The sequence below is a fragment of the Anomaloglossus baeobatrachus genome, chromosome 5 (assembly GCF_048569485.1).
Source record: "Anomaloglossus baeobatrachus isolate aAnoBae1 chromosome 5, aAnoBae1.hap1, whole genome shotgun sequence".
Classification (NCBI taxonomy): Eukaryota; Metazoa; Chordata; class Amphibia; order Anura; family Aromobatidae; genus Anomaloglossus; species Anomaloglossus baeobatrachus.
Window position 1 is genome coordinate 450,938,749 of NC_134357.1, and position 23,823 is coordinate 450,962,571.

The following is a 23,823-nucleotide window of genomic DNA, read 5'->3' on the forward strand; positions in this document are numbered from 1 at the left end:
TCAATAAGTCTTACCAATTTTTTGTGGTACAATTAGGGGCCCCGGCTTATACTCAGGTATATATGGTATATAATTATAATTATTTACCAAGTTTAAGATTTTTTTGTCTATACATTTTTATTTAGTCCCATTAATTTTCCTTTGTTCCCTTCAATGCGACAGTGCAATAATTCTATATTGCAGTGCACTTTGCTGTTCGCTGTTACATACTCGAGGCCATTGTTAGACCCGTGGCTGCCATGGTAATCTATCGGCTTCCTGCATTTGCATCATAGGGGTAACAATGATCTAAAAGACGGATTTCTTTCCCTGTGTAAAGCCTCGTAAGTGCAGGGTTCCGCGTGTAAAAGGGTTAAACCGCCAGCATGTTACCTGGGCTTTCATCTTCAACATCTGCTGCCCTTATAGGTAAGTGCCTTTTGTACCTTTTAACCTTTTCTAGTCGTCCAACACTTATCAGGTGTCAATGAGGATGGGCAAATTAATTTTACTGGACATTTCTTACCATTTACAAAGAAAGTACAGGATTGAGCGGACCCTCACCATTCACACGTTCCTTGCTCATTTCCCTGGTCGACTCCAGATCCTGTTGGGACTCTTGAGTTTGATGTTCTGTCCAGAGCTGTACTGCACGGACATTACTCTTAGAGAAGATTAAGAAACCAGATTATTATTATTTATTATTATAGCGCCAAAGAAAGAGGGTATACGTACAACAATCATTAACAGTACAAACAGACTGGTATAGGAGGAGACAGGACCCTGCCCGCGAGGGCTCACAGTCTACAGGGAATGGGTGAGGGTTCAATAGGTGAGGACAGAGCTGGTTGCGCAGTGGTCTACTGGATTGAGGGTTATTGTAGGTTGTAGGCTTGTTGGAAGAGGTGGGTCTTGAGGTTCCTCTTGAAGCTTTCCACGGTAGGGGAGAGTCTGATATGCTGAGGTAGAGCGTTCCAGAGTATGGGGGAGGCACGGGAGAAATCTTGTACACGATTGTGGGAAGAGGAGATAAGAGAGGAGTAGAGAAGGAGATCTTGTAAGGATCTGAGGTTGCGTGCAGGTAGGTACCGGGAGACTAGGTCACAGATGTAAGGAGGAGACAGGTTGTGGATGGCTTTGTATGTCATGGTTAATGTTTTGAACTGGAGTCGTTGGGTGATGGGAAGCCAGTGAAGGGATTGGCAGAGTGGTGAGGCTGGGGAGTAGCGGGGGGAGAGGTGGATTAAGCGGGCCGCAGAGTTGAGGATAGATTGGAGGGGTGCAAGAGTGTTGGAAGGGAGGCCAGAGAGCAGGAGGTTGCAGTAGTCGATTTGATTAGGCTCTGTGTACACAGGAGATATTTAGCTATCTTCTGCTATAGTGGACACAAAGGCAGAAGTCAGAGTTGGACCTAGTGCCATAGGGACTGCAAAGCCCCCACGTAAACAAAAATGATGTAGAGGTCAAGATGTAGTGATATTAGAAAGCCACTTTCGTCCCTCACACTCACCCCTGCCCTGTCATACTGCTGCAGTTGTTGGGTGGCGCTCTTCATGGCCTCATCTTCGATTCCCATGATTTGTCTCACCATGGAGGCATTCTCCTCTTCTAGGCGCTTGCATTGGGAGTTCAGGCTAATCAAGGACTGTGTAGAATATGTCTGGAAGTGGAAAAAATACTGATATAGACAAAAAAAACACGTCATAATAAACCAACATACTGGTATAACATAAAGGTTCAGCCCCACGGAGTGATAGCCATGTGGCCAAGATGGCAAATAGGTCGGCGCAGTTTTCAAATTCATTGGTCAAAATTGATTACTTATGTCTGCGCGGTTTTGTGGGTAACCTTGTGGACATTAACAATCATTTTATGACAATCGGTTTGTGAGGTTTTTAGATACATTGCAGCTAAGCCTAGTAATCACAAGAGGTGCTCAGCATGTCCATACTCGAGTGCCGGCCGTGGAAATTCCTGGTCCCAGGATCGTGAAAAATGTTTTGCTCACCTCTAGTAATTATTTAAAGGGGTTGTTTGGTTTCCACACTCGAATAACAAGTCTGCAGGCACTCTGTGTCACGCTAGTTGCCTGCAAACTTGTGAATCCTCACATCGCACAAACTGTGCATGGTGAGGATTCGCCAGTTTCTGAACTGGGAATGGTGGTCATGTGACCACCATGATCTGATATGCAAACTCCCAGACATAATCCAACTAGTGGGTGCGACCTCACAAGATGTAAAGGTACCATCACACTAAAGGCTGCTTTACACCAGACAATCTATCGTGCGATAGATCGTCGGGGTCACGGTTTTTGTGACGCACATCCGGCATCGCTGGCGATGCCGGCCTGTGTGACACCTCCTAGCGACGCAGTATCGCTCACAAATCGTGAGTCGGGTACTGCTCGCTAGGTTCCATAATATCATTTAATTTAGTTGACCATCGTTTCCGTGGTAGCACACGCCGCTCCGTGTGACACCACGGGAACGATGAGCAGCTCACCTGCCTCCCGCGGCCGCCGCCGGCTCTATGTGGAAGGAAGGAGGTGGGCAGGATGTTTACGTCCCGCTCATCTCCGCCCCTCCGCTTCTATTGGCCGGCGGCCGTGTGACGTCGCTGTGACGCCGAACGTCCCTCCCACTCCAGGAAGTGGACGTTCTCCGCCCACAGCGAGGTCGCACGAGAGGTAAGTATGTGTGACGGGGGTTACTGACTTTGTGCGACACGGGCAGCGATTTGCCCGTGACGCAAAAAGGACGGGGGCGGGTACGATCGATTGTGAAATCGCACAATCGGTCGTACCGTGTAAAGCAGGCTTAAGCGACGCTCCAGCGATCCCACCAGCAACCTGACCTGGCAGGGATAGCAGGAGCGTCGCTACACGGGTTGCTGGTGAGCTGTCACACAGGCAGATCTCACCAGCAACCAGTGACCAGCCCCCAGCCAGCAGCGATGCGTGGAAGCGATGCTGCGCTTGGTAACTAAGGTAAATATCGGGTAACCAACCCGATATTTACCTTGGTTACCAGCACACACCGCTTAGCGCTGGCTCCCTGCACTCCTAGCCAGAGTACACATCGGGTTAATTACCTGATGTGTAGTCTGGCTATGTGTGCAGAGAGCAGGGAGCCGGCACTGACAGCGTGAGAGCGGCGGACGCTGGTAACGAAGGTAAATATTGGGTAACCAAGGAAAGGGCTACTTGGTTACCCGATATTTACATTGGTTACCAGCCTCCGCAGAAGCCGGCTGCTGCTGCCTGCACATTCAGTTGTTGCTCTGTCGCTGTCACACACAGAGATGTGCGCTTCACAGCAGGAGAGCAACAACTAAAAAATGGCCCAGGACATTCAGCAATAACCAGCGACCTCACAGCAGGGGCCAGGTTGTTGCTGGATGTCACACACAACAACATCGCTAGCAAGTTGTGCCTCAGCAGCGATGTTGCTAGCGATGTTGCTTAGTGTGACGGTACCTTAAGTGTATTGAGAGAGTTTCGCCCCATCTCACTTGTATTGAGTGAGGTTGTGCCCACTTGTCCGGGTTTGGCCTGGAATCATTCATATCGGATAATTCTGGCCATGTGAATGCCATTCCCGGCTCAAAAAGCGGCACAAAGTGCGTGTGATGTGAGGATTCACAAGTCTGCAGTCACATAGAGTGACTCAAAGTGACAGCAGACTTGTTATTCTAGAACAGAAAACCCCTTTAAAGGGAATCCATCACCAGGTTCCTGACACCTAATCTGAGAGCAGCATAACATAGAGGCAGAGATCCTGATTCCAGCGATGTGTCACTTACTGGGCTGCTTGGTGTAGTTTTGATAAAATCATTATTTAATCAGCAGTAGATTATCATTATAGGACTACTTGATGTGCTGCAAGGTAGTCCAGCATATTTATGAGCTCTGTATAACTGCTAGATCTGCCACAGAGAAAACATTGATTTTATCAAAATGACAGCAAACAGCTCACTAAATGACGCATCCCTGGAATCAGGGTCTGTGTCTCTACATTATGCTGCTCTCAGAGGAGGGAGCCAAAATCTAGTACAATCCTAATGTCATCTTTACATAGGGCTAAGGAGACCTTTTAGGATCTGTAACTTTTATTGCTGTAGCTTCTTCTGTCTGCCCTTGAGAATTCAGTGTCTGGTAAGCTAGCCAAGTGTATGTAAATACCATTTGCATATTCACTGCTCCCCCATCCACCTACCTCCCAGTGCATTCCCTACCATCCACCTACCTCCCAGTGCATTCCCTACCATCCACCTACCTCCCAGTGCATTCCCTATTTCTGCTGAGAGGTGGGAGGGAGTATGGGTGGAGAAAGCAGTGCAAATTCAGTTCAGATTTACTATCACTGATGCCAGCACTGAGAGGTGGGAGGGGGGAGCAGGGCATGAGCAGTTTGGATTTACATATGCTTGACTAATTAATATATCACACTGAAATCTCCAGAGCTTACAACAAGATAACAGGAAAAGGTACAGCAATAAAACTTACAGATTAAGCCTTATTTTTGAGCTGATTAAGCCCTATTTAAAGATAACATTAGAATTGTACTAGAAAATCACCTGATGATTCCCTTTAAATCCCATACCTGTATGTGAATAATAGATGAAGCTTGTCTGTTGTTTTGCTGCCATCTAGTGGCTGATATCTGTACTGTGTGCACAAAGACAAATGGTCTGATATCAGTATATGAATGGGGTACTTCTCACATAGCGAGATCGTTAGCGAGATCGCTGCAGAGTCACGGTTTTTGTGACGCAGCAGTGACCTCATTAGCTATCTCGCTGTGTGTGACACTGAGCAGCGATCTCGCCCCTGCTGTGAAATCGCTACTCGTTACACACAGTGCTAGTTCATTTTTTGGACGTTGCTCTCCCGCTGTGAAGCACACATCGCTGTGTGTGACAGCGAGAGATCAACGATCTGAATGTGCAGGGAGCAGGGAGCCGGCTTCTGGCAGCCTGCGGTAAGCTGTAACCAAGGTAAATATCGGGTAACCAAGCGAAGCCCTTTGCTTGGTTACCCGATATTTACCTTGGTTACTAGCGTCCGCCGCTCTCAGTCTGCCAGTGCTGGCTCCCTGCACACGTAGCCGGAGTACACATCGGGGAAATAAGCAAAGCGGTTTGCTTATTAACCCGATGTGTACTCTGGCTACGAGTGCAGGGAGCCAGCGCTAAGTGGTGTGCGCTGGTAACCAAGGTAAATATCGGGTAACCAAGCGAAGTGCTTTGCTTGGTTACCCGATATTTACCTTAGTTACCAAGCGCAGCATTGCTTCCACGCGTCGCTGCTAGCTGGGGGCTGGTCACTGGTTGCTGGTGAGATCTGCCTGATTGACAGCTCACCAGCGACCATGTATCGACGCACCAGCGATCCTGACCAGGTCAGTTCGCTGGTGGGATCGCTGGAGCGTCGCTAAAGTGTGACGGTACCCTATGGGAAGGGTAAGAAAGAAGAATAGACGTGCCACTGATCCATGGATAACAGACATATACATAGATGGACACATACCAGCAAAATGGGGACACCTCTTTTCGGTTTGTCTTTGGCAGTAACACATTTCTTGCTCAGCTGAAAGTCTGCCGTCTTTTGTCGGGCTTTCCCTTTTGTAGGACTCGTAACGCCTGTGTTGAGTAAATGTGTTACTTACAGGTTGTTCTGTGGCCCCATGAACCACATTTGGTTCTACAACATTTAGCTCAGAGTAGAATTTATTGACTCCTTCCACCATTTTAGCTGGACAAGGTTTTTTCCCCTCTAATTTCACATACTCTAAAAAATGCACAGTATTGATACACACATCTTAATCATTAAATTCAGGCTCTACAATCAGCCCCATTGCCTCTGATGTATAACATCCAGCCCCTCACCATGCTGTCTGCCGTTGCTAACATTTAAGAAAGAACGGCAGGTGGTAAGGAACTCACTGATACCAGCATGGCCGTGCAGTAAGAGCATCCGGGATAACAAGTCAGTTTGGGAATTTTGTTCCTTCTTATAAATTCATCCTCTCCTGTTAGTCATATTATTGAGATGTGGAAGTAACCGCAGCAACTTGGCCATGAAGTGGAGACCACGTAACGTTACAAAGCAGGGGGCCGAGTGCTGAGCAAGAGGGCAGAAAAGTCACCAATGCTCTGCTGACTCCATAACTGCAGAGTCCAGGTCTCTGGCATCAACGACAACACAAAAAGTGTGCACCAGGACATGTATACATGGATGAGAAGCTGCATGGAAGCCTTACATCACCAAGCACAATGTCAAGAGTTGGATAGAGTGGTGTAAAGCAACCACCACCAAAATCTGGAGCAGTGGAAACCTGTTCTGTACAATGATGGATCACACTTCTTTATCTGGCATCTGATGGACTAGTCTGTTTGGTGAATACTAGGAAACGTTACCTGCCTGACTGCATTATGGTAGCTGAAAACGTTGGTGTAGGAGCGCTAATACTATGAGCTATACTTTTAGAGGTCGGTCTAGGCCCCTTAATTCCAAGAGGTCGGTCTAGGCCCCTTAGTTTCAAGAGGACGGTCTAGGCCCCTTAGTTCCAAGAGGACGGTCTAGGCCCCTTAGTTCCAAGAGGACGGTCTAGGCCCCTTAGTTCCAAGAGGTCGGTCTAGGCCCCTTAGTTCCAAGAAGTCGGTCTAGGCCCCTTAGTTCCAAGAGGACGGTCTAGGCCCCTTAGTTCCAAGACGTCGGTCTAGGCCCCTTAGTTCCAAGAGGTCGGTCTAGGCCCCTTAGTTCCAAAAGGTCGGTCTAGGCCCCTTAGTTCCAAGAGGTCGGTCTAGGCCCCTTAGTTCCAAGAGGTCGGTCTAGGCCCCTTAGTTCCAAGAGGTCGGTCTAGGCCCCTTAGTTCCAAGAGGTCGGTCTAGGCCCCTTAGTTCCAAGAGGTCGGTCTAGGCCCCTTAGTTCCAAGAGGTCGGTCTAGGCCCCTTAGTTCCAAGAGGTCGATCTAGGCCCCTTAGTTCCAAGAGGTCGGTCTAGGCCCCTTAGTTCCAAGAGGTCGGTCTAGGCCCCTTAGTTCCAAGAGGTCGATCTAGGCCCCTTAGTTCCAAGAGGTCGATCTAGGCCCCTTAGTTCCAAGAGGTCGGTCTAGGCCCCTTAGTTCCAAGAGGTTGGTCTAGGCCCTTTAGTTGCAAGAGGTTAGTCTAGGCCCCTTAGTTCCAAGAGGTCGGTCTAGGCCCCTTAGTTCGAAGAGGTCGGTCTGGGCCCCTTAGTTCCAAGAGGTCGGTCTAGGCCCCTTAGTTCCAAGAGGTCGGTCTGGGCCCCTTAGTTCCAATGAAGGAAAATGTTACTTCTTCAGCACACAAGACATTTTGGACACTTGTAGTTTCCAACTTTGTGGGAACCCTTTTTTCTGTTTTCTTTGAGTGTGCCAAGTACACAAGGTCTATAAAGGCATGCTGGGGGAGTTTAGTGGAAGAACATGACGGCCGCACACAGCCCGGACCTCAAGCCTATCCAACACCTTTGGGGTGAACTAGAATGGAGATTATGAGCCTGAGCTCTCCTCAACATCAGGGTCTGACCTCACAAATGCTCTTCTGGATAAATGGGCAAAAATTCCCACAATGCCTCCAAAATCTTGTAGCAATCCATCCCAGCAGAGTGTAAGTAGTCACAAGGACCAACTCCATATTAATTCCTATGGATGCAGAATGGGAGGTAATAAAAGCTCCTGTAAATGTAATGTGAGTAATGAGCAGGTGTCCCAATAATTTTGTCCATGCATTGTATCTCCAGCGCTGAGAGTCTACAGATATATTTCCATCCATTTGTATGACTGATATCAGCAGTTGCTTTTATAATATTGCTGACTGCAATGGTTACATGAAAGCAATATACTATCCAGACAGCTCAGTATACCCTGTAATATTACCTGTAACGTGGCTGGGGCGAGGGACATGGTGGAGGCCAGCGGTCTTTATACAGTCATGTCTACTTGCCAGCAGCCGCTGAGACATATTATGATCCTGCAGATAAAGGATCATACAATGGATCATTCAGGATACCAGACAGGGATTTTGTGCATGTGATAACATACAATAACGCTGATTGCCATAATTCGTTTTATGTATATATCCCTGTATAATAAATGGTCTATGAGCAGCTGAGGATTGCGGGGGTTGTAGTCTGATAAGAGGAAACGGTCGGCTGACGCTCTAAGCAGTCGCCCATTAGACTTAGAAGATGAGACATCAGAGATTTGCAGACCTGCAGTGTTACATAATTCAATGTTCCTCTGGTTATAGCTGTGTAATACGTTCTTATGGTGAGGTTCCCCATCTAGTGGACATTTGTGGTACTACATCACTGACAGTCTCCATGTGTCCCAATCTCTCATTACCGAAAATTAAATATATTCACAAGGAACATTCTGTCATCACAGGGAAGATCTAAGGAACTGTCTAAAAGAAGATCCGTCATTATTGCCCACAGCAACCAATCAGAGCCTTAATTTTGCATTCTGCTCTATAATTGGTTGCTATTGGCAACAATGACAGTTCTAAGTTACTCAGACTATCTCTAGGGGTTTTATGTCTGAAGAAATGGGTCATGAGCATCAACCATGCTGGAGGTGGTACTGGTGCTTAACAGGCGTTTAATAAAGAACTATACTTAAATGAGGATTCTGGATGTCAGATATCTATTTGGTCCTGCACTACAACACATCACTGCCTGTATTCAGTGTCTGAGGGCAGCATCATCAGTCAGACTGTCTCTTGGGGGAGTTTATTCAGATCTTCTCTGGGGCGATTGTATCAAACTGTCTCTGGAGATGGCTATGTCAGTCAATCTGTCTGTAGGGATATATGTCAGACAGTCTCCAGGGGTAGATGTGTCAGTCAATCTGTCTCTATGGGTAGACATATCAGTCAGAATGTCTAGAGGAAAAAATATAAGACTGTCTCTGGGGGTAGATATATCTGTCAGCCTATCTCTGGGGGTGGATAGGTCAGTTAGTCTCTGCGTGTAGATGTCAGACTGTTTCTGACGGCAAATATGTCAGTGAAGCTGTCTCTATGGGTAGACATATCAGTCAGAATGTCTAGAGGAAAAAATATGACTGTCTCTGGGGGTAGATATATCTTAGACTGTATGACTGTCTCTTCGGGTAGATATGTCAATCATACTGTCTCATGGGTAGACATGTCAGTCAGACTGTCTAGAGGAAAAGATGTTAGACTGTCTCTGGGGGTAGATATATCTGTCAGCCTGTCTCTGCGTGTAGATATGTCAGTCAGACTGTTTCTGGCGGCAAATATGTCAGTCAAACTGTCTATTGGTATAAATGTCAGACTCTTTCTAGGGGTAGAGATGTCAGTCAGACTGTCTCTAGGGGAGTGACAATATGTAGATCATCTGTGGGGTGATTGTATCAAACTGTTTCTGGAGGTTGGCTATGTCAGTCATACTGTCTATAGGGATATATGTCAGACTGTCTTTTGGGGTACATATGTCAGTCAGACTCTACCTAAGGGTAGATATGTCAGACAGTCTCCAGGGGTAGAGATGTTAGTCAGACTGCTGTCTCTGTGGGTAGACATATCAGTCAGGTTGTCTAGAGGAAAAAATATAAGACTGTCTCTGGGGGTAGATATATCTTAAAGACTGGGGGTAAATATGTCAATCATATTGTCTCATGGGTAGACATGTCAGTCAGACTGTTTCTGATGGCAAATATGTCAGTCAAACTGCCTATTGGTATAAATGTCAGACTGTTTCTAGGGGTAGAGATGTCAGTCAGACTGTCTCTTGGGGGAGTTACAATATTTAGATTATCTGTGGGGTGATTGTATCAAACTGTCACTGGAGGTTGGCTATGTCAGTCAGACTGTCTATAGGGATATATGTCAGACTGTGTCTTGAGGTACAGAATGTCAGTCGGACTCTACCTAGGTATAGATATGTCAGACAGTCTCCAGGGGTAGAAAGGTCAGTCAGACTGTCTCTAGTAGTAGATATGTCAGTCAGACTGTATCTATGGGTAGACATGTCAGACTATCTAGAGGAAAAAATATGACTATCTCTGGGGGTAGATATGTCAATCATACTCTCTCATGGGTAGACATGTCAGTCAGACTGTCTAGAGGAAAAAATGTCAGACTGTCTCTGGGGGTAATATGTCAGTCAGACTATTTCTGGCAGCAGATGTCAGTCAGACTGTCTATTGGGATAAATGTCAGACTGTCTCTAGGGGTAGAGAAGTCAGTCAGACTGTCTAAAGGGATAAAATGTCAGACTGTCTCTGGGAGTAGAGATGTCAGTCAGACTGTCTATCGGGATCAATGTCAGGCTGTCTCTGGGGGTAGAGATTTTGATTATGCTAAGGGAGTAGTTATATCATTCCATGCAAGTTTTTATGTCAAACCGTCTAGCATTAGTTTTTTCAAACTATCTCTGGGGGTGTCTCTATCAGATCAGTCAGACTGTCACTTAGGGTAGTTACATAAGTCAGATTTGGCTGTTGGTTGTATCATACTGTTTCTAAAGGTCCTCATTCACAACAGACTAATGTGGAATGAACCCGGCAATATTAACAGGTTCCGCCAACAGTGTAATGTGTATGGGGACTTTTGCTGACTGGTGTTCAGGAGAGATAATGATTGCACATGTCCAATTTCAGATTTCCGATTACATTGTTCTCTTGAAAATAAGTCGCCAGTGTGTTAGTTGGCGGCTTTCTCATACAGAACACAAAGAGTGCTCGGCCGTACTAGCTCTGCTGTGTATGGGCAAGTGTGCTGAGATGGCTGTCAGCCAGAGCATTGCTGAGCCAATAACCATCTAATGTGTATAGCGAACTTTAGGGTGGTCATGTCTGACTGGACGTACTTGTGCTATTCATATGGTCTCTAGGGGAAGTTCTGTCAGTCAGGTCATGTTCACGTCTTTTTCTAATTAGTGTTGTAATGGATTCAGGTGAAAATAAAAACAGAAAGGAGCAAAAACAGATCCAAAATGGAAACCAAAGTGTCTGTTGTAAAGCAGAGCTGTTTAAAAATGGAAACTTTGGTTTAGGTTTCTTCTCTGTTTGCGTTCTCTTCTGTTCTTAACATTATCCATTTATATTAGGGGCTTCTGTCGCCTCCAGTGCTCTGGAAATGCACAGTCTGTAAATAAAAAGCATAACAGATGGCCATCCAATAAGATTTTGTTCCCATAGGCTGTCTACAGGGGGTTGTTATGTCTATAAGGCTGTCCCTGGGGGTAGTTATGTCTGTCAGGCTGTCTCTGGGGGTAGTTATGTCTGTCAGGCTGTCTACAGGAGGTTGTTATGTCTATAAGGCTGTCCCTGGGGGTAGTTATGTCTGTCAGGCTGTCTCTGGGGGTAGTTATGTCTGTCAGACTATCTCTGGCAGTAGTTATGTCTCTCAGGCTGTCTCTGAGGGGGAAGTTATGTGTCTCAGACTGTTTATGGAGGTATTTATGTCTCTCAGGCTATCTCTGGGGGTATTTATGTCTCTCAGGCTGTCTCTGGGGGTATTTATGTCTCTCAGGCTGTCTTTGGGGGTGTTATGTCTCTCAGGCTGTCTCTGGGGGGTAGTTATGTGTCTTAGGCTGTCTATGAGCGTATTTATGTCTCTCAGGCTATCTCTGGGGTTATTTATGTGTCAGGCTGTCTCTGGGGGTATTTATGATTCTCAGGCTGTCGCTTGGTGTATTTACATCTCTCAGGCTGTCGCTGGGGGGTAGATATGTCTCTCAGGCTGTGTCTTGCGGTAGTCATGTCTGTCAGACTATCTCTGGGGTAATTAGACTGTCTCTGTGTGTAGTTATTACCCATCAGACTGTCTCTGGGGGTAGTTATGTCTCTCGGGCTGTCTCTGGGAGTAGTTATGTTTCTCAGGCTGTCTCTGGGGGTAGTTATGTCTATCAGACTGTCTCTGGAAAGTAGTTATGTCTCTCAGACTGTCTCTGGTAGTAGTTACATCATTCAGGCTGTCTCTAGAGGTAGTTCTATCAGACTGTCTCTGGGGATAGTTATGCCTGTCAAGCTGTCTCTGGGGGTAGTTATGTCTCTCACACTGTCTCTGGGGGTAGTTATGTCTATCAGGCTGTCTCTGGGGGTAGTTATGTCTATCAGGCTGTCTCTGGGGGTAGTTATGTCTCTCAGACTGTCTCTGGGGGCATTTATGTCTCTCAGACTGTCTCTGGGGGTAGTTAGGCCTGTCAGGCTGTCTCTGGGGGTAGTTATGTCTCTCAGGCTGTCTCTGGGGGTAGTTATGTCTCTCAGACTGTCTCTAGGGGTAGTTATGTCTTTCAGGCTGTCTCTGGGGATAGTTATGTCTCTCAGATTGTCTCTGGGGGTAGTTATATCTATCAGACTGTCTCTGGGGGTAGTTATGTCTTTCAGGCTGTCTCTGGGGGTAGTTATGTCTCTCAGGCTGTCTCTAGGGGTAGTTATGCCTATCAGACTGTCTCTGGGAAGTAGTTATGTCTTTCAGGCTGTCTCTGGGGGTAGTTATGTCTTTCAGACTGTCTCTGGGGGTAGTTATGTCTATCACACTGTCTCTGGGGGTAGTTATGCCTATCAGACTGTCTCTGGGGGTAGTTATGTCTTTCAGGCTGTCTCTGGGGGTAGTTATGTCTCTCAGGCCGTCTCTAGGGGTAGTTATGCCTATCAGACTGTCTCTGGGAAGTAGTTATGTCTTTCAGGCTGTCTCTGGGGGTAGTTATGTCTCTCAGGCTGTCTCTGGGGGTAGTTATGCCTCTCAGACTGTCTCTGGGGGTAGTTATGCCTATCAGACTGTCTCTGGGAAGTAGTTATGTCTGTCAGGCTGTTTCTGGGGGTAGTTATGTCTCTCAGACTGTCTCTGGGGGTAGTTATGCCTATCAGACTGTCTCTGGGGGTAGTTATGCCTATCAGACTGTCTCTGGGGGTAGTTATGCCTATCAGACTGTCTCTGGGAAGTAGTTATGTCTGTCAGGCTGTTTCTGGGGGTAGTTATTGTCTATCAGACTGTCTCTAGGAAGTAATGTCTTTCAGGCTGTCTCTAGGGGTAGTTATTGTCTATCAGACTGTCTCTAGGAAGAAATGTCTTTCAGGCTGTCTCTAGGGGTAGTTATTGTCTATCAGACTGTCTCTGGTAGTAGTTACGTCTCTCAGGCTGTCTCTCGGGATAGTTACAGTCAGATGTCTGTAGACTGTACCCTCCGGCTGGCCTCTCGCCTTCCCCGCTCGCTTTGTGTCTGATATTTCTGTCTTTTGCTCCTATTCTCTGCTATCCTTGCCAGTGTTAATCCGTTACCATGGGAACAAGCCGACGTCATCACTAGCCGCCATGTTACCACCCTCATACCGGAGGTGTTCCAATATGGCCACTCACCCTTCTATGAGACGACGCTGCCAGACGCTTCCTCGATGACGTGTAATAACCAGACAGGCCGGCAGGGGGAGCAGCGCAGCACCGCCACATTCCTCAACTGCTGAAGCGGAAACATTGACTGAAAAATGAACCTTCGCATAAGAGCAGGGAGTACCGCACTGACGGACTGCGATACACTGCCACACAGGGAGTACCGCACTGACGGACTGCGATACACTGCCACACAGGGAGTACCGCACTGACGGACTGCGATACACTGCCACACAGGGAGTACCGCACTGACGGACTGCGATACACTGCCACACAGGGAGTACCGCACTGACGGACTGCGATACACTGCCACACAGGGAGTACCGCACTGACGGACTGCGATACACTGCCACACAGGGAGTACCGCACTGACGGACTGCGATACACTGCCACACAGGGAGTACCGCACTGACGACCTGAGATACACTGCCACACAGGGAGTACCGCACTGACGGGCTGCGATACACTGCTACACAGGGAGTACCACACTGACGACCTGAGATACACTGCTACACAGGGAGTACCGCACTGACGACCTGAGATACACTGCTACACAGGGAGTACCGCACTGACGACCTGAGATACACTGCCACACAGGGAGTACCGCACTGACGGACTGCGATACACTGCCACACAGGGAGTACCGCACTGACGGACTGCGATACACTGCCACACAGGGAGTACCGCACTGACGGACTGCGATACACTGCCACACAGGGAGTACCGCACTGACGGACTGCGATACACTGTCACACAGGGAGTACCGCACTGACGGACTGCGATACACTGCCACACAGGGAGTACCGCACTGACGGACTGCGATACACTGCCACACAGGGAGTACCGCACTGACGGACTGCGATACACTGCCACACAGGGAGTACCGCACTGACGGGCTGCGATACACTGCCACACAGGGAGTACCGCACTGACGGGCTGCGATACACTGCCACACAGGGAGTACCGCACTGACGGGCTGCGATACACTGCCACAAGGGAGTACCGCACTGACGGACTGCGATACACTGCCACACAGGGAGTACCACACTGACGGGCTGCGATACACTGCTACACAGGGAGTACCACACTGACGGGCTGCGATACACTGCTACACAGGGAGTACCACACTGACGGGCTGCGATACACTGCTACACAGGGAGTACCACACTGACGACCTGAGATACACTGCTACACAGGGAGTACCACACTGACGACCTGAGATACACTGCCACACAGGGAGTACCGCACTGACGGACTGCGATACACTTCCACACAGGTAGTACCGCATTGACGGACTGCGATACACTGCCACACAGGGAGTACCGCACTGACGGACTGCGATACACTGCCACACAGGGAGTACCGCACTGACGGACTGCGATACACTGCCACACAGGGAGTACCGCACTGAGGGCTGTGATACACTGCCACAGAGGGAGTACCGCACTGAGGGCTGTGATACACTGCCACAGAGGGAGTACCGCACTGAGGGCTGCGATACACTGCTGTGCAGGGAGTACCACACTGACAGGCTGGGATACACTGCCATGCAAGGGGATACAGTTAGTAGAAAATCCCAAGCAGGAGAGGTTGTCATACACTGCTCAGCCGATAGTTACTCAGCTGAGAGTACCACACATAACAGGCTGAGATAAACTACTCAGCTGAGAGTACCACACATAACAGGCTGAGATACACTTAGCTGACAGTACCACATATAATGGGTTTAGGGAGAGCTGTTCACTCGCTTCTTTACCCAGACAACTTGCTGCACCTTCTAATCATGGTGATCTATAGCACTGATATTTGGACTGTACTTACTTTGGGTCATGAGAAACTGCTGTGTTAGAGCCGGTGTTGCACGCGTTCACCGGTCACATCCCAGCACACCTGCACGCACCGTCCCATAGGGATGGATGGATTCCGCAGGACGTCTGGGGTCACAGCCTGAGTTTCTCGCTGACATTCATTGCATTCTTACTTCTCATGACCAAAGTATGTACAGTCCTCATTTCAATATGATAGATCGTCTCTTTTAGAAGTTACAGCAATTTTTCGGGGGAAAGTAGCGCGTGAATCACCGTCTTATCACATATGAATGACTTCAGCAGACAGTATCACACAGGAGACTTATATGCTCCTCTCAAACCACAGTATCACACATAATAGACCTAGGTTTAGTTGTTCATGATGGGGGTTGTAGTATTTTGCATTTCCATGTGGTTCTGTGATGAAGGTAGACACAGAGGCTCCTGATGGGACTTATGCATAGAAATCACAGTATACTTTTTCTGAGCAGCGCTTTTTATTTCAGGATGATTATACAGCAGTATATGACAGGTAGTCCCTGTGGTTGCTGATGTACTAGTGAGGCAGTGCTCGGTGCCCCCTCATGCTGCCGGCTCTTGGTTCTCCACCTTGAACTGGATGCTTCTGACCAGGTCTGTGATGAGCATCTGCAGGAGCTGCGAGCGCTGCTTCCCCACCTCCAGGACGCTGCTGTGATTCACCGACTCCTGCGTCTCGTATGCCTGCGCCACCCGGTTAGTGATCAGCGAGAGGCCGAATACTCGCATCCCACAATGCTTCGCCACCACCACTTCTGGGGCCGTACTCATACCTATGCCAAGAAGAGTAAAAATTTCACAGCTGAGGGTTTGTTGCAATTGTATATTGTTTAGACAGTTCTGCGCTCTGAGCTGAACACATAAGCATCACCAATCTCTGCTCTCCTGAGAGTTTGCTACAATGTATTGGTCTGGCGGATTGTCTAGTCCAAGGATGTCAAACACTAAAATACACAGGGGACCAAAGTTAAAAACTTGGACAAAGTCGTGGGCCAATCTAATTGAGTCTCACATAGTCCTCCATACAGAACAATGGGCCCAACGTAGTTCTCCATACAGAATAATGGGCCCCACATATCCCTCCATACTGAATAATGGGCCCCACATAGCCCTCCATACAGAATAATGGGCCCCACATAGCCCTCCATACAGAATAATGGGCCCCACATATCCCTCCATACAGAATAATGGGCCCCACATAGCCCTCCATACAGAATAATGGGCCCCACATAGCCCTCCATACAGAATAATAAGCCGCACTTAGCCCTCCATACAGAATAATGGGCTGCACATAGCCCTCAATACAGAATAATGGGCTCCACATAGTCCTCCATACAGAATAATGGGCCCCACATAGCCCTCCATACAGAATAATGGGCCCTACATAGCCCTCCATACAGAATAATGGCCCCACATAGCCCTCCATACAGAATAATGTGCCCCACATAGCCCTCCATACAGAATAATGGGCCCCACATAGCCCTCCATACAGAATAATGGGCCCTACATAGCCCTCCATACAGAATAATGGCCCCACATAGCCCTCCATAGAGAATAATGGGCCCCACATAGTCCTCCATACAGAATAATGGGCCCCACATAGCCCTCCATACAGAATAATGAGCCCCACATAGCCATCCATACAGAATAATGGGCCCCACATAGCCCTCCATACAGAATAATGGGGCCCACATAGCCCTCCATACAGAATAATGGGCCGCACATAGCCCTCAATACAGAATAATGGGCCCTACATAGCCCTCCATACAGAATAATGGCCCCACATAGCCCTCCATACAGAATAATGGGCCCCACATAGTCCTCCATACAGAATAATGGGCCCCACATAGCCCTCCATACAGAATAATGAGCCCCACATAGCCATCCATACAGAATAATGGGCCCCACATAGCCCTCCATACAGAATAATGGGGCCCACATAGCCCTCCATACAGAATAATGGACCCTATATAGACCTCCATACAGAATAATGGGCCCCACATAGCCCTCCATACAGAATAATGGGCCCCACATAGTCCTCCATACAGAATAATGGGCGCCACATAGCCCTCCATACAGAATAATGGGGCCCACATAGCCCTCCATACAGAATAATGGGCCCCACGTAGCCCTCCATACAGAATAATGGGCCCCACATAGCCCTCTATACAGAATAATGGGCCCCACATAGCCCTCCATACAGAACAATGGGCCCCACATAGCCCTCCATACAGAATAATGGGCCCCACATAGCCCTCTATACAGAATAATGGGCCCCACATAGCCCTCCATACAGAATAATGGGCCCCACGTAGCCCTCCATACAGAATAATGGGCCCCACATAGCCCTCTATACAGAATAATGGGCCCCACATAGCCCTCCATACAGAACAATGGGCCCCACATAGCCCTCCATACAGAATAATGGGCCCCACATAGCCCTCTATACAGAATAATGGGCCCCACATAGCCCTCCATACAGAATAATGGGCCCCACATAGCCCTCTATACAGAATAATGGGCCCCACATAGTCCTCCATACAGAATAATGGGCCCCACATAGTCCTCCATACAGAATAATGGGCCCCACATAGCCCTCTATACAGAATAATGGGCCCCACATAGCCCTCCATACAGAATAATGGGCCCCACATAGCCCTCCATACAGAATAATGAGCCCCACATAGCCCTCCATACAGAATAATGGGCCCCACATAGCCCTCCATACAGAATAATGGGCCCCACAAAGCCCTCCATACAGAATAATGGGCCCCACAAAGCCCTCCATACAGAATAATGGGCCCCACATAGCCCTCCATACAGAATAATGGGCCCCACATAGCCCTCCATACAGAATAATGGGCCCCACATAGCCCTCCATACAGAATAATGGGCCCCACATAGCCCTCCATACAGAATAATGGGCCCCACATAGCCCTCCATACAGAATGGGCCCCACATAGCCCTCCATACAGAATAATGGGCCCCACATAGACCTCCATACAGAATAATGGGCCCCACATAGCCCTCCATACAGAATATTGGGCCCCACATAACCCTCCATACAGAACAATGGGCCCTACACAGCCCTCCATACAGAATAATGGGCCTCACATAGTCCCCCATACAGAATAATGGGCCCTACATAGACCTCCATACAGAATAATGGGCCCCACATAGCCCTCCATACAGAATAATGAGCCCCACAGAGCCCTCCATACAGAATAATGGGCCCCACATAGCCCTCCATACAGAATAATGGGCCCCACATAGCCCTCCATACAGAATAATGGGCCCCACATAGCCCTCCATACAGAATAATGAGCCCCACAGAGCCCTCCATACAGAATAATGGGCCCCACATAGCCCTCCATACAGAATAATGGGCCCCACATAGCCCTCCATACAGAATAATGGGCCCCACATAGCCCTCCATACAGAACAATGGGCCCCACATAGCCATCCATACAGAATGGGCCCCACATAGCCCTCCATACAGAATAATGGGCCCCACATAGCAAAGACATCGTAGTGCTCTCATACAGTGACACTATAATACATCTGTAACAGTGCAACCGTAAGAGGATCGTACGGAATGCTCCATAATGGTCATGGCTACAGTGGTCTTGTAAGAACACTGACTGGACATGTTGCTCCCATAACAATGCCTTCCACAGTACCTCATAGTAGTGACACTATAGTACAGCTATAACAGTTCCCATAGTGTCATCATACCAGTGTCCCCATAACAGTACGCTCATATCAGCGACATCATAGTGCTACCACAACAAGAGGAACAGTATACAGCTATACAGTGCTGAATGCTTTTATAAAGGTCATAGTTACACTGCCCCGTAACAGTACCATTATAGTGCATCAATAATCATGAAGCTACAGTACCCACATACCAGTGACACTAAAGTGCCCCCAGTGCTCACATTACAGTGATGCTACAGTACCCCATAACAGTGATCACCACACTACTGCCATAGCTGTCATCAGACTTCTTTCTGGCCGTACAGGGTCAATGTCCTTGCAGACTGTTTAGTATGTATAGCCTTGACATCAGATCGCGCTGTCCAGAAGAGGAACCAAAATCGATGAATCACTACTGAATGATTTGGGGATCCTTGTGTATCCACATGTTCCTGGAGTGCCTCCATGTAGATGGATATGGGGGTCTCCCGGGACACCCTTGTTTAAAACTGCTCTGTCAATTTATCTGAATACTGGATGGCAGCACAGTTTTCACTTTGCAATAGGCTGAAGGCTTGACGTGTTATCTGCCACACAAACCTGAGCAGAAATCCTGGAGTTTCCTGAGCAGAAGTAATAAAGTTGAGCCATATTCTTGTGTACATAGCGGTAATACTCTAGGTAGGGGAAAGATTGTGTACTAATAGCTAGAGATGAGCGAACCTGAGGTTCCATTGTCGAACTGAACACCAACTTAAAATATCAAGGTTCGGGTCCAGGGTTCGGATGCAAGCAGCGCTGTGTTCAGGTACGCTTGGTGCTCAGCCCTGTGCGAGCCGCTTGCAGTGTTTGAACGGCTCGCACTGGGGGTAACATCAGCACAATTACATGTATTGTGCAACCCAAAAACTTGTCCACCCTCCCCCGGAAGTGATCTGTTTGTGGGTGGAGACTCAAACTGCCAATCAGTTACTTGCTCCGGGGTTCGGGTCAAGCTCGAGCCAGTGGAGCTAGGCTTGTTTGCTGCCTTTGAACCAAACCTACACGGAACCACTCACCTCTACTAATATCTGCAGGGTCAAGAAAAACACTCATCATGTTTATGGATAGTAATTCTAATCTTCAGCCTCTAAATGTCATATTCTTGTACATAGAGGACAGTATTAGAATAATAGTAATCATATTTTGTGCATAGGGACAGTATTATAGTAGTTATATTCTTTTACAAAGGGGGCAGTATTATAGTAATATTCTTGTCCATAGGAGGCAGTGTTATAGTAGTTATATTTTTGTACATAGGGGGCAGTATTATAGTAGTTATATTCTTGTACATAGAGGGCAGTATTATAATAATAATAATAATCATCATAATTTGTGCATAGGGGCAGTATTATAGTAGTTATATTCTTTTACATAGGGGCAGTATTATAATAGTCATATTCTTGTACATAGGGGCAGTATTATAGTAGTTATATTCTTGTACATAGAGGGCAGTATTATAATAATAATAATCATCATCATATTTTGTGCATAGGGGCAGTATTATTGTAGTTATATTCTTTTACATAGGGAGCAGTATTATAGTAATATTCTTGTCCATAGAAGGCAGTATTATAGTAGTTATATTCTTGTGCATAGAGGGCTGTATTATAATAATAATAATAATAATAATAATAATAATCATCATCATCATAATTTGTGCATAAGGGCAGTATTATAGTAGTTATATTCTTTTACATAGGGACAGTATTATAGTAGTCATATTCTTGTACATAGGGGCAGTATTATAGTAGTTATATTTTTGTACATAGGAGCAGTATTATAGTAGTTATATTCTTGTACATAGAGGTCAGTGTTATAGTAGTTATATTCTTGTACATAGGGGCAGTATTATAGTAGTTATATTCTTGTACATAGTGGCAGTATTATAGTAATTATATTCTTGTACATAGGGGAAGTATTATAGTAGTTATATTCTTGTACATAGAGGTCAGTGTTATAGTAGTTATATTCTTGTACATAGGGGCAGTATTATAGTAGTTATATTCTTGTACATAGGAGCAGTATTATAGTAGTTATATTCTTGTACATAGGGGCAGTATTATAGTAGTTATATTCTTGTACATAGAGGTCAGTGTTATAGTAGTTATATTCTTGTACATAGGGGCAGTATTATAGTAGTTATATTCTTGTACATAGGAGGCAGCATTATAGTAGTTATATTCTTGTACATAGGAGCAGTATTATAGTAGTTATATTCTTGTACATAGGGGCAGTATTATAGTAGTTATATTCTTGTACATAGTGAGCAGTATTATAGAACAACCCCTGGCAAAAATGATGGAATCACCTGGCTCTGAGGATGTTCATTCAGTTGTTTACTAAAGCAGATCACAGACATGGCACAAAACTAAAGTCATTTCAAATGGCAACTTTCTGGCTTTAAGACACACTAAAAAAATCATGAAAACATAATGTGCTAGCCAGTAACGATTACTTTTCAAGACCAAACGGGGAAAAATTATGGAATCACTAAATTATGAGGAAACATTTTTGGAATCACCCTGTAAATTTTCATTCCCAAAACTAACACCTGCATCAAATAAGATCTGCTCATTAGTCTGTATCTCAAAAGGAGTGATCACACCTTGGAGAACTGTTGCACCAAGTGGACTGACATGAATCATGGCTCCAACACAAGAGATGTAAATTGAAACAAAGGAGAGGATTATCAAACTCTTAAAAGAGGGGAAATCATCACGCAAAGTTGCAAAACATGTTGGTTGTTCACAGTCAGATGTGTCTAAAATCTGGACCAAATACAAACAACATGGGAAGCTTGTTAAAGGCAAACATACTGGTAGACCAAGAATGACATCAAAGCGTCAAAACAGGAAACTTAAAGGTTTGAAGATGTAATGACAGCCATCTCCCCAGTGCTTTTACCTGACATGCAGCCCCATATCATCAATGACTGTGGAAATTTACTTGTGGATGACATCGGACGCGTCATGCACCACGGCTTCAGAAGAAGGAGGACGAAGATGGCCGAAAGAGGCGGCGCCAACGCCGAACAACGGAGACGCCTCCGTGACCCAATTCCACCGCAGCGCGACCGTTAGGAAAGTATTATAAAGTGTTTTTTATGTTGTCACAGCACCCTGGGCTCTTATATACAGCATTCTAACATCTATATATATAATTGCCTTATTCTGTCTGTCTGTCTGTCTGTCTGTCTGTCTGTCTGTCATGCGCCGAAATTGTGTCCTTACGGTGACACAAAGCTGATTGGCCGCTGGGCTCGCCATGGCCCCGCCCCCCCCACACGGATTGGCCTCTCGCCCCGGCTCTCTGCAGGCCCCGCCCCCCTCACGCAATGCACGCTCGCTCTGGCCCAACTGACACGGAGCCGCGACTCCCAGGTGAGTACACACACACACATCAGATCACACTCACTCTCACACTCACTCTCACACATCACATCCACACACTCACAACATCCTGGGATATCACTTGCTTCTACACCGGCTCCGTCAGGATCCCAGCAGCGCCACACATAACCTTGCGATGCTGGCATCTTGACGGAGGCCGTGAAAGCTGGTAACCATTATACACATCGGGTAACTAAGGTCCCTTAGTTACCCGATGTGTATCATAGTTACCAGTGTACACCGGCTCACACTCACTCTCATACACACCTCACACACACATCACATCGCATCCACACATCAAGGTCCTGCAGCGGCGGAAAATACAGACACATAACAGCACACACACACACATACACACACATACACACACACAAATCAGATCACACTCACTCTCACACACACATCGCATCCACATACTCACAACATCCTGGGATATCGCTTGCTTCTCGGCGGCGATACTGTGCTGTTGTGAGCTTCCAGGACCTGCGGGAGGATCACATGGCCAGAAGCATGTGATATCCCCGGATGTTGTGAGTATAAGCGCGTATGTGCGATATCGTCAGTGTCTGTGTGTGTGAGTGTATGCGATCGGGTGTGTGTGAGTGGATGCGATCGGGTGTGTGTGAGTGGATGCGATCGGGTGTGTGTGAGTGGATGCGATCGGGTGTGTGTGAGTGGATGCGATCGGGTGTGTGAGTGTCGGCAGAGGAGCACGGCGTGCTGGAGGAGGCTGGGAGCAGAGAGGCTGATCATGGGGAAGGCTGGGAGGAGAGAGGCTGATGCTGGGGGAGGCTGGGAGGGGGAGGCTGGGACGAGGGAGGCTGATGCTGGTGGAGGCTGATGCTTGGGGAGGCTGATGCTGGGGGAGGCTGGAAGGAGAGAGGCTAATGCTGGTGGAGGCTGATGCTTGGGGAGGCTGATGCTGGGGGAGACTGGGAGGGGAAGGCTGATGCTGAGGGAGGCTGGGAGGAAGGAGGCTGGGAGGAGAGAGGCTGATCCTGGGGAAGGCTGGGAACGGGAGGCTGATGCTGAGGGAGGCTGGAAGGAGAGAGGCTGATGCTGGGGGAGGCTGGAAGGAGAGAGGCTGATGCTGGTGGAGGCTGATGCTTGGGGAGGCTGATGCTGGGGAAGACTGGGAGCGGAAGGCTGATGCTGAGGGAGGCTGGGAGGAAGGAGGCTGGGAGGAGAGAGGCTGATCCTGGGGAAGGCTGGGAAGGGGAGGCTGATGCTGAGGGAAGCTGGAAGGAGAGAGGCTGATGCTGGGGGAGGCTGGAAGGAGAGAGGCTGAGGCTGGGAGGAGAGAGGCTGATGCTGGGGAAGGCTGATGCTGAGGGAGGCTGGGAGGGGAAAGCTGATGCTGGGGAAGGCTGGGAGGACGGAGGCTGGGAGGAGAGAGGCTGATCCTGGGGAAGGCTGGGAGAGGGAGGCTGATGCTGGCGGAGGCTGATGCTGGGGGAGGCTGGAAGGAGAGAGGCTGATGCTGGTGG

General features: G+C 47.7%; 2 protein-coding genes across 3 annotated transcripts in view; both read right to left on the reverse strand.

Annotated features, from left to right (window-relative positions):
- Positions 1–8,176, reverse strand: part of C5H20orf96 (chromosome 5 C20orf96 homolog) — a 67,024-nt gene extending 58,848 nt beyond the window's left edge. The window contains exons 1-4 of the mRNA XM_075347819.1: positions 7,881–8,176; positions 5,510–5,622; positions 1,490–1,639; positions 544–643 (exon numbers count right to left, since the gene is read on the reverse strand). Coding sequence (XP_075203934.1) covers positions 544–643; positions 1,490–1,639; positions 5,510–5,622; positions 7,881–8,004 — 487 coding nt within the window. The 5' untranslated portion in view covers positions 8,005–8,176. The remainder of the gene's footprint in view (positions 1–543; positions 644–1,489; positions 1,640–5,509; positions 5,623–7,880) is intronic.
- A 7,472-nt stretch (positions 8,177–15,648) lies between these two features.
- The window catches only part of LOC142311797 (purine nucleoside phosphorylase-like), a 71,512-nt gene continuing 63,337 nt past the window's right edge, over positions 15,649–23,823 (reverse strand). For both annotated transcript variants that reach the window (XM_075350544.1, XM_075350543.1), the window contains exon 6: positions 15,649–15,982. In XM_075350544.1, coding sequence (XP_075206659.1) covers positions 15,753–15,982 — 230 coding nt within the window. In that variant the 3' untranslated portion in view covers positions 15,649–15,752. The remainder of the gene's footprint in view (positions 15,983–23,823) is intronic.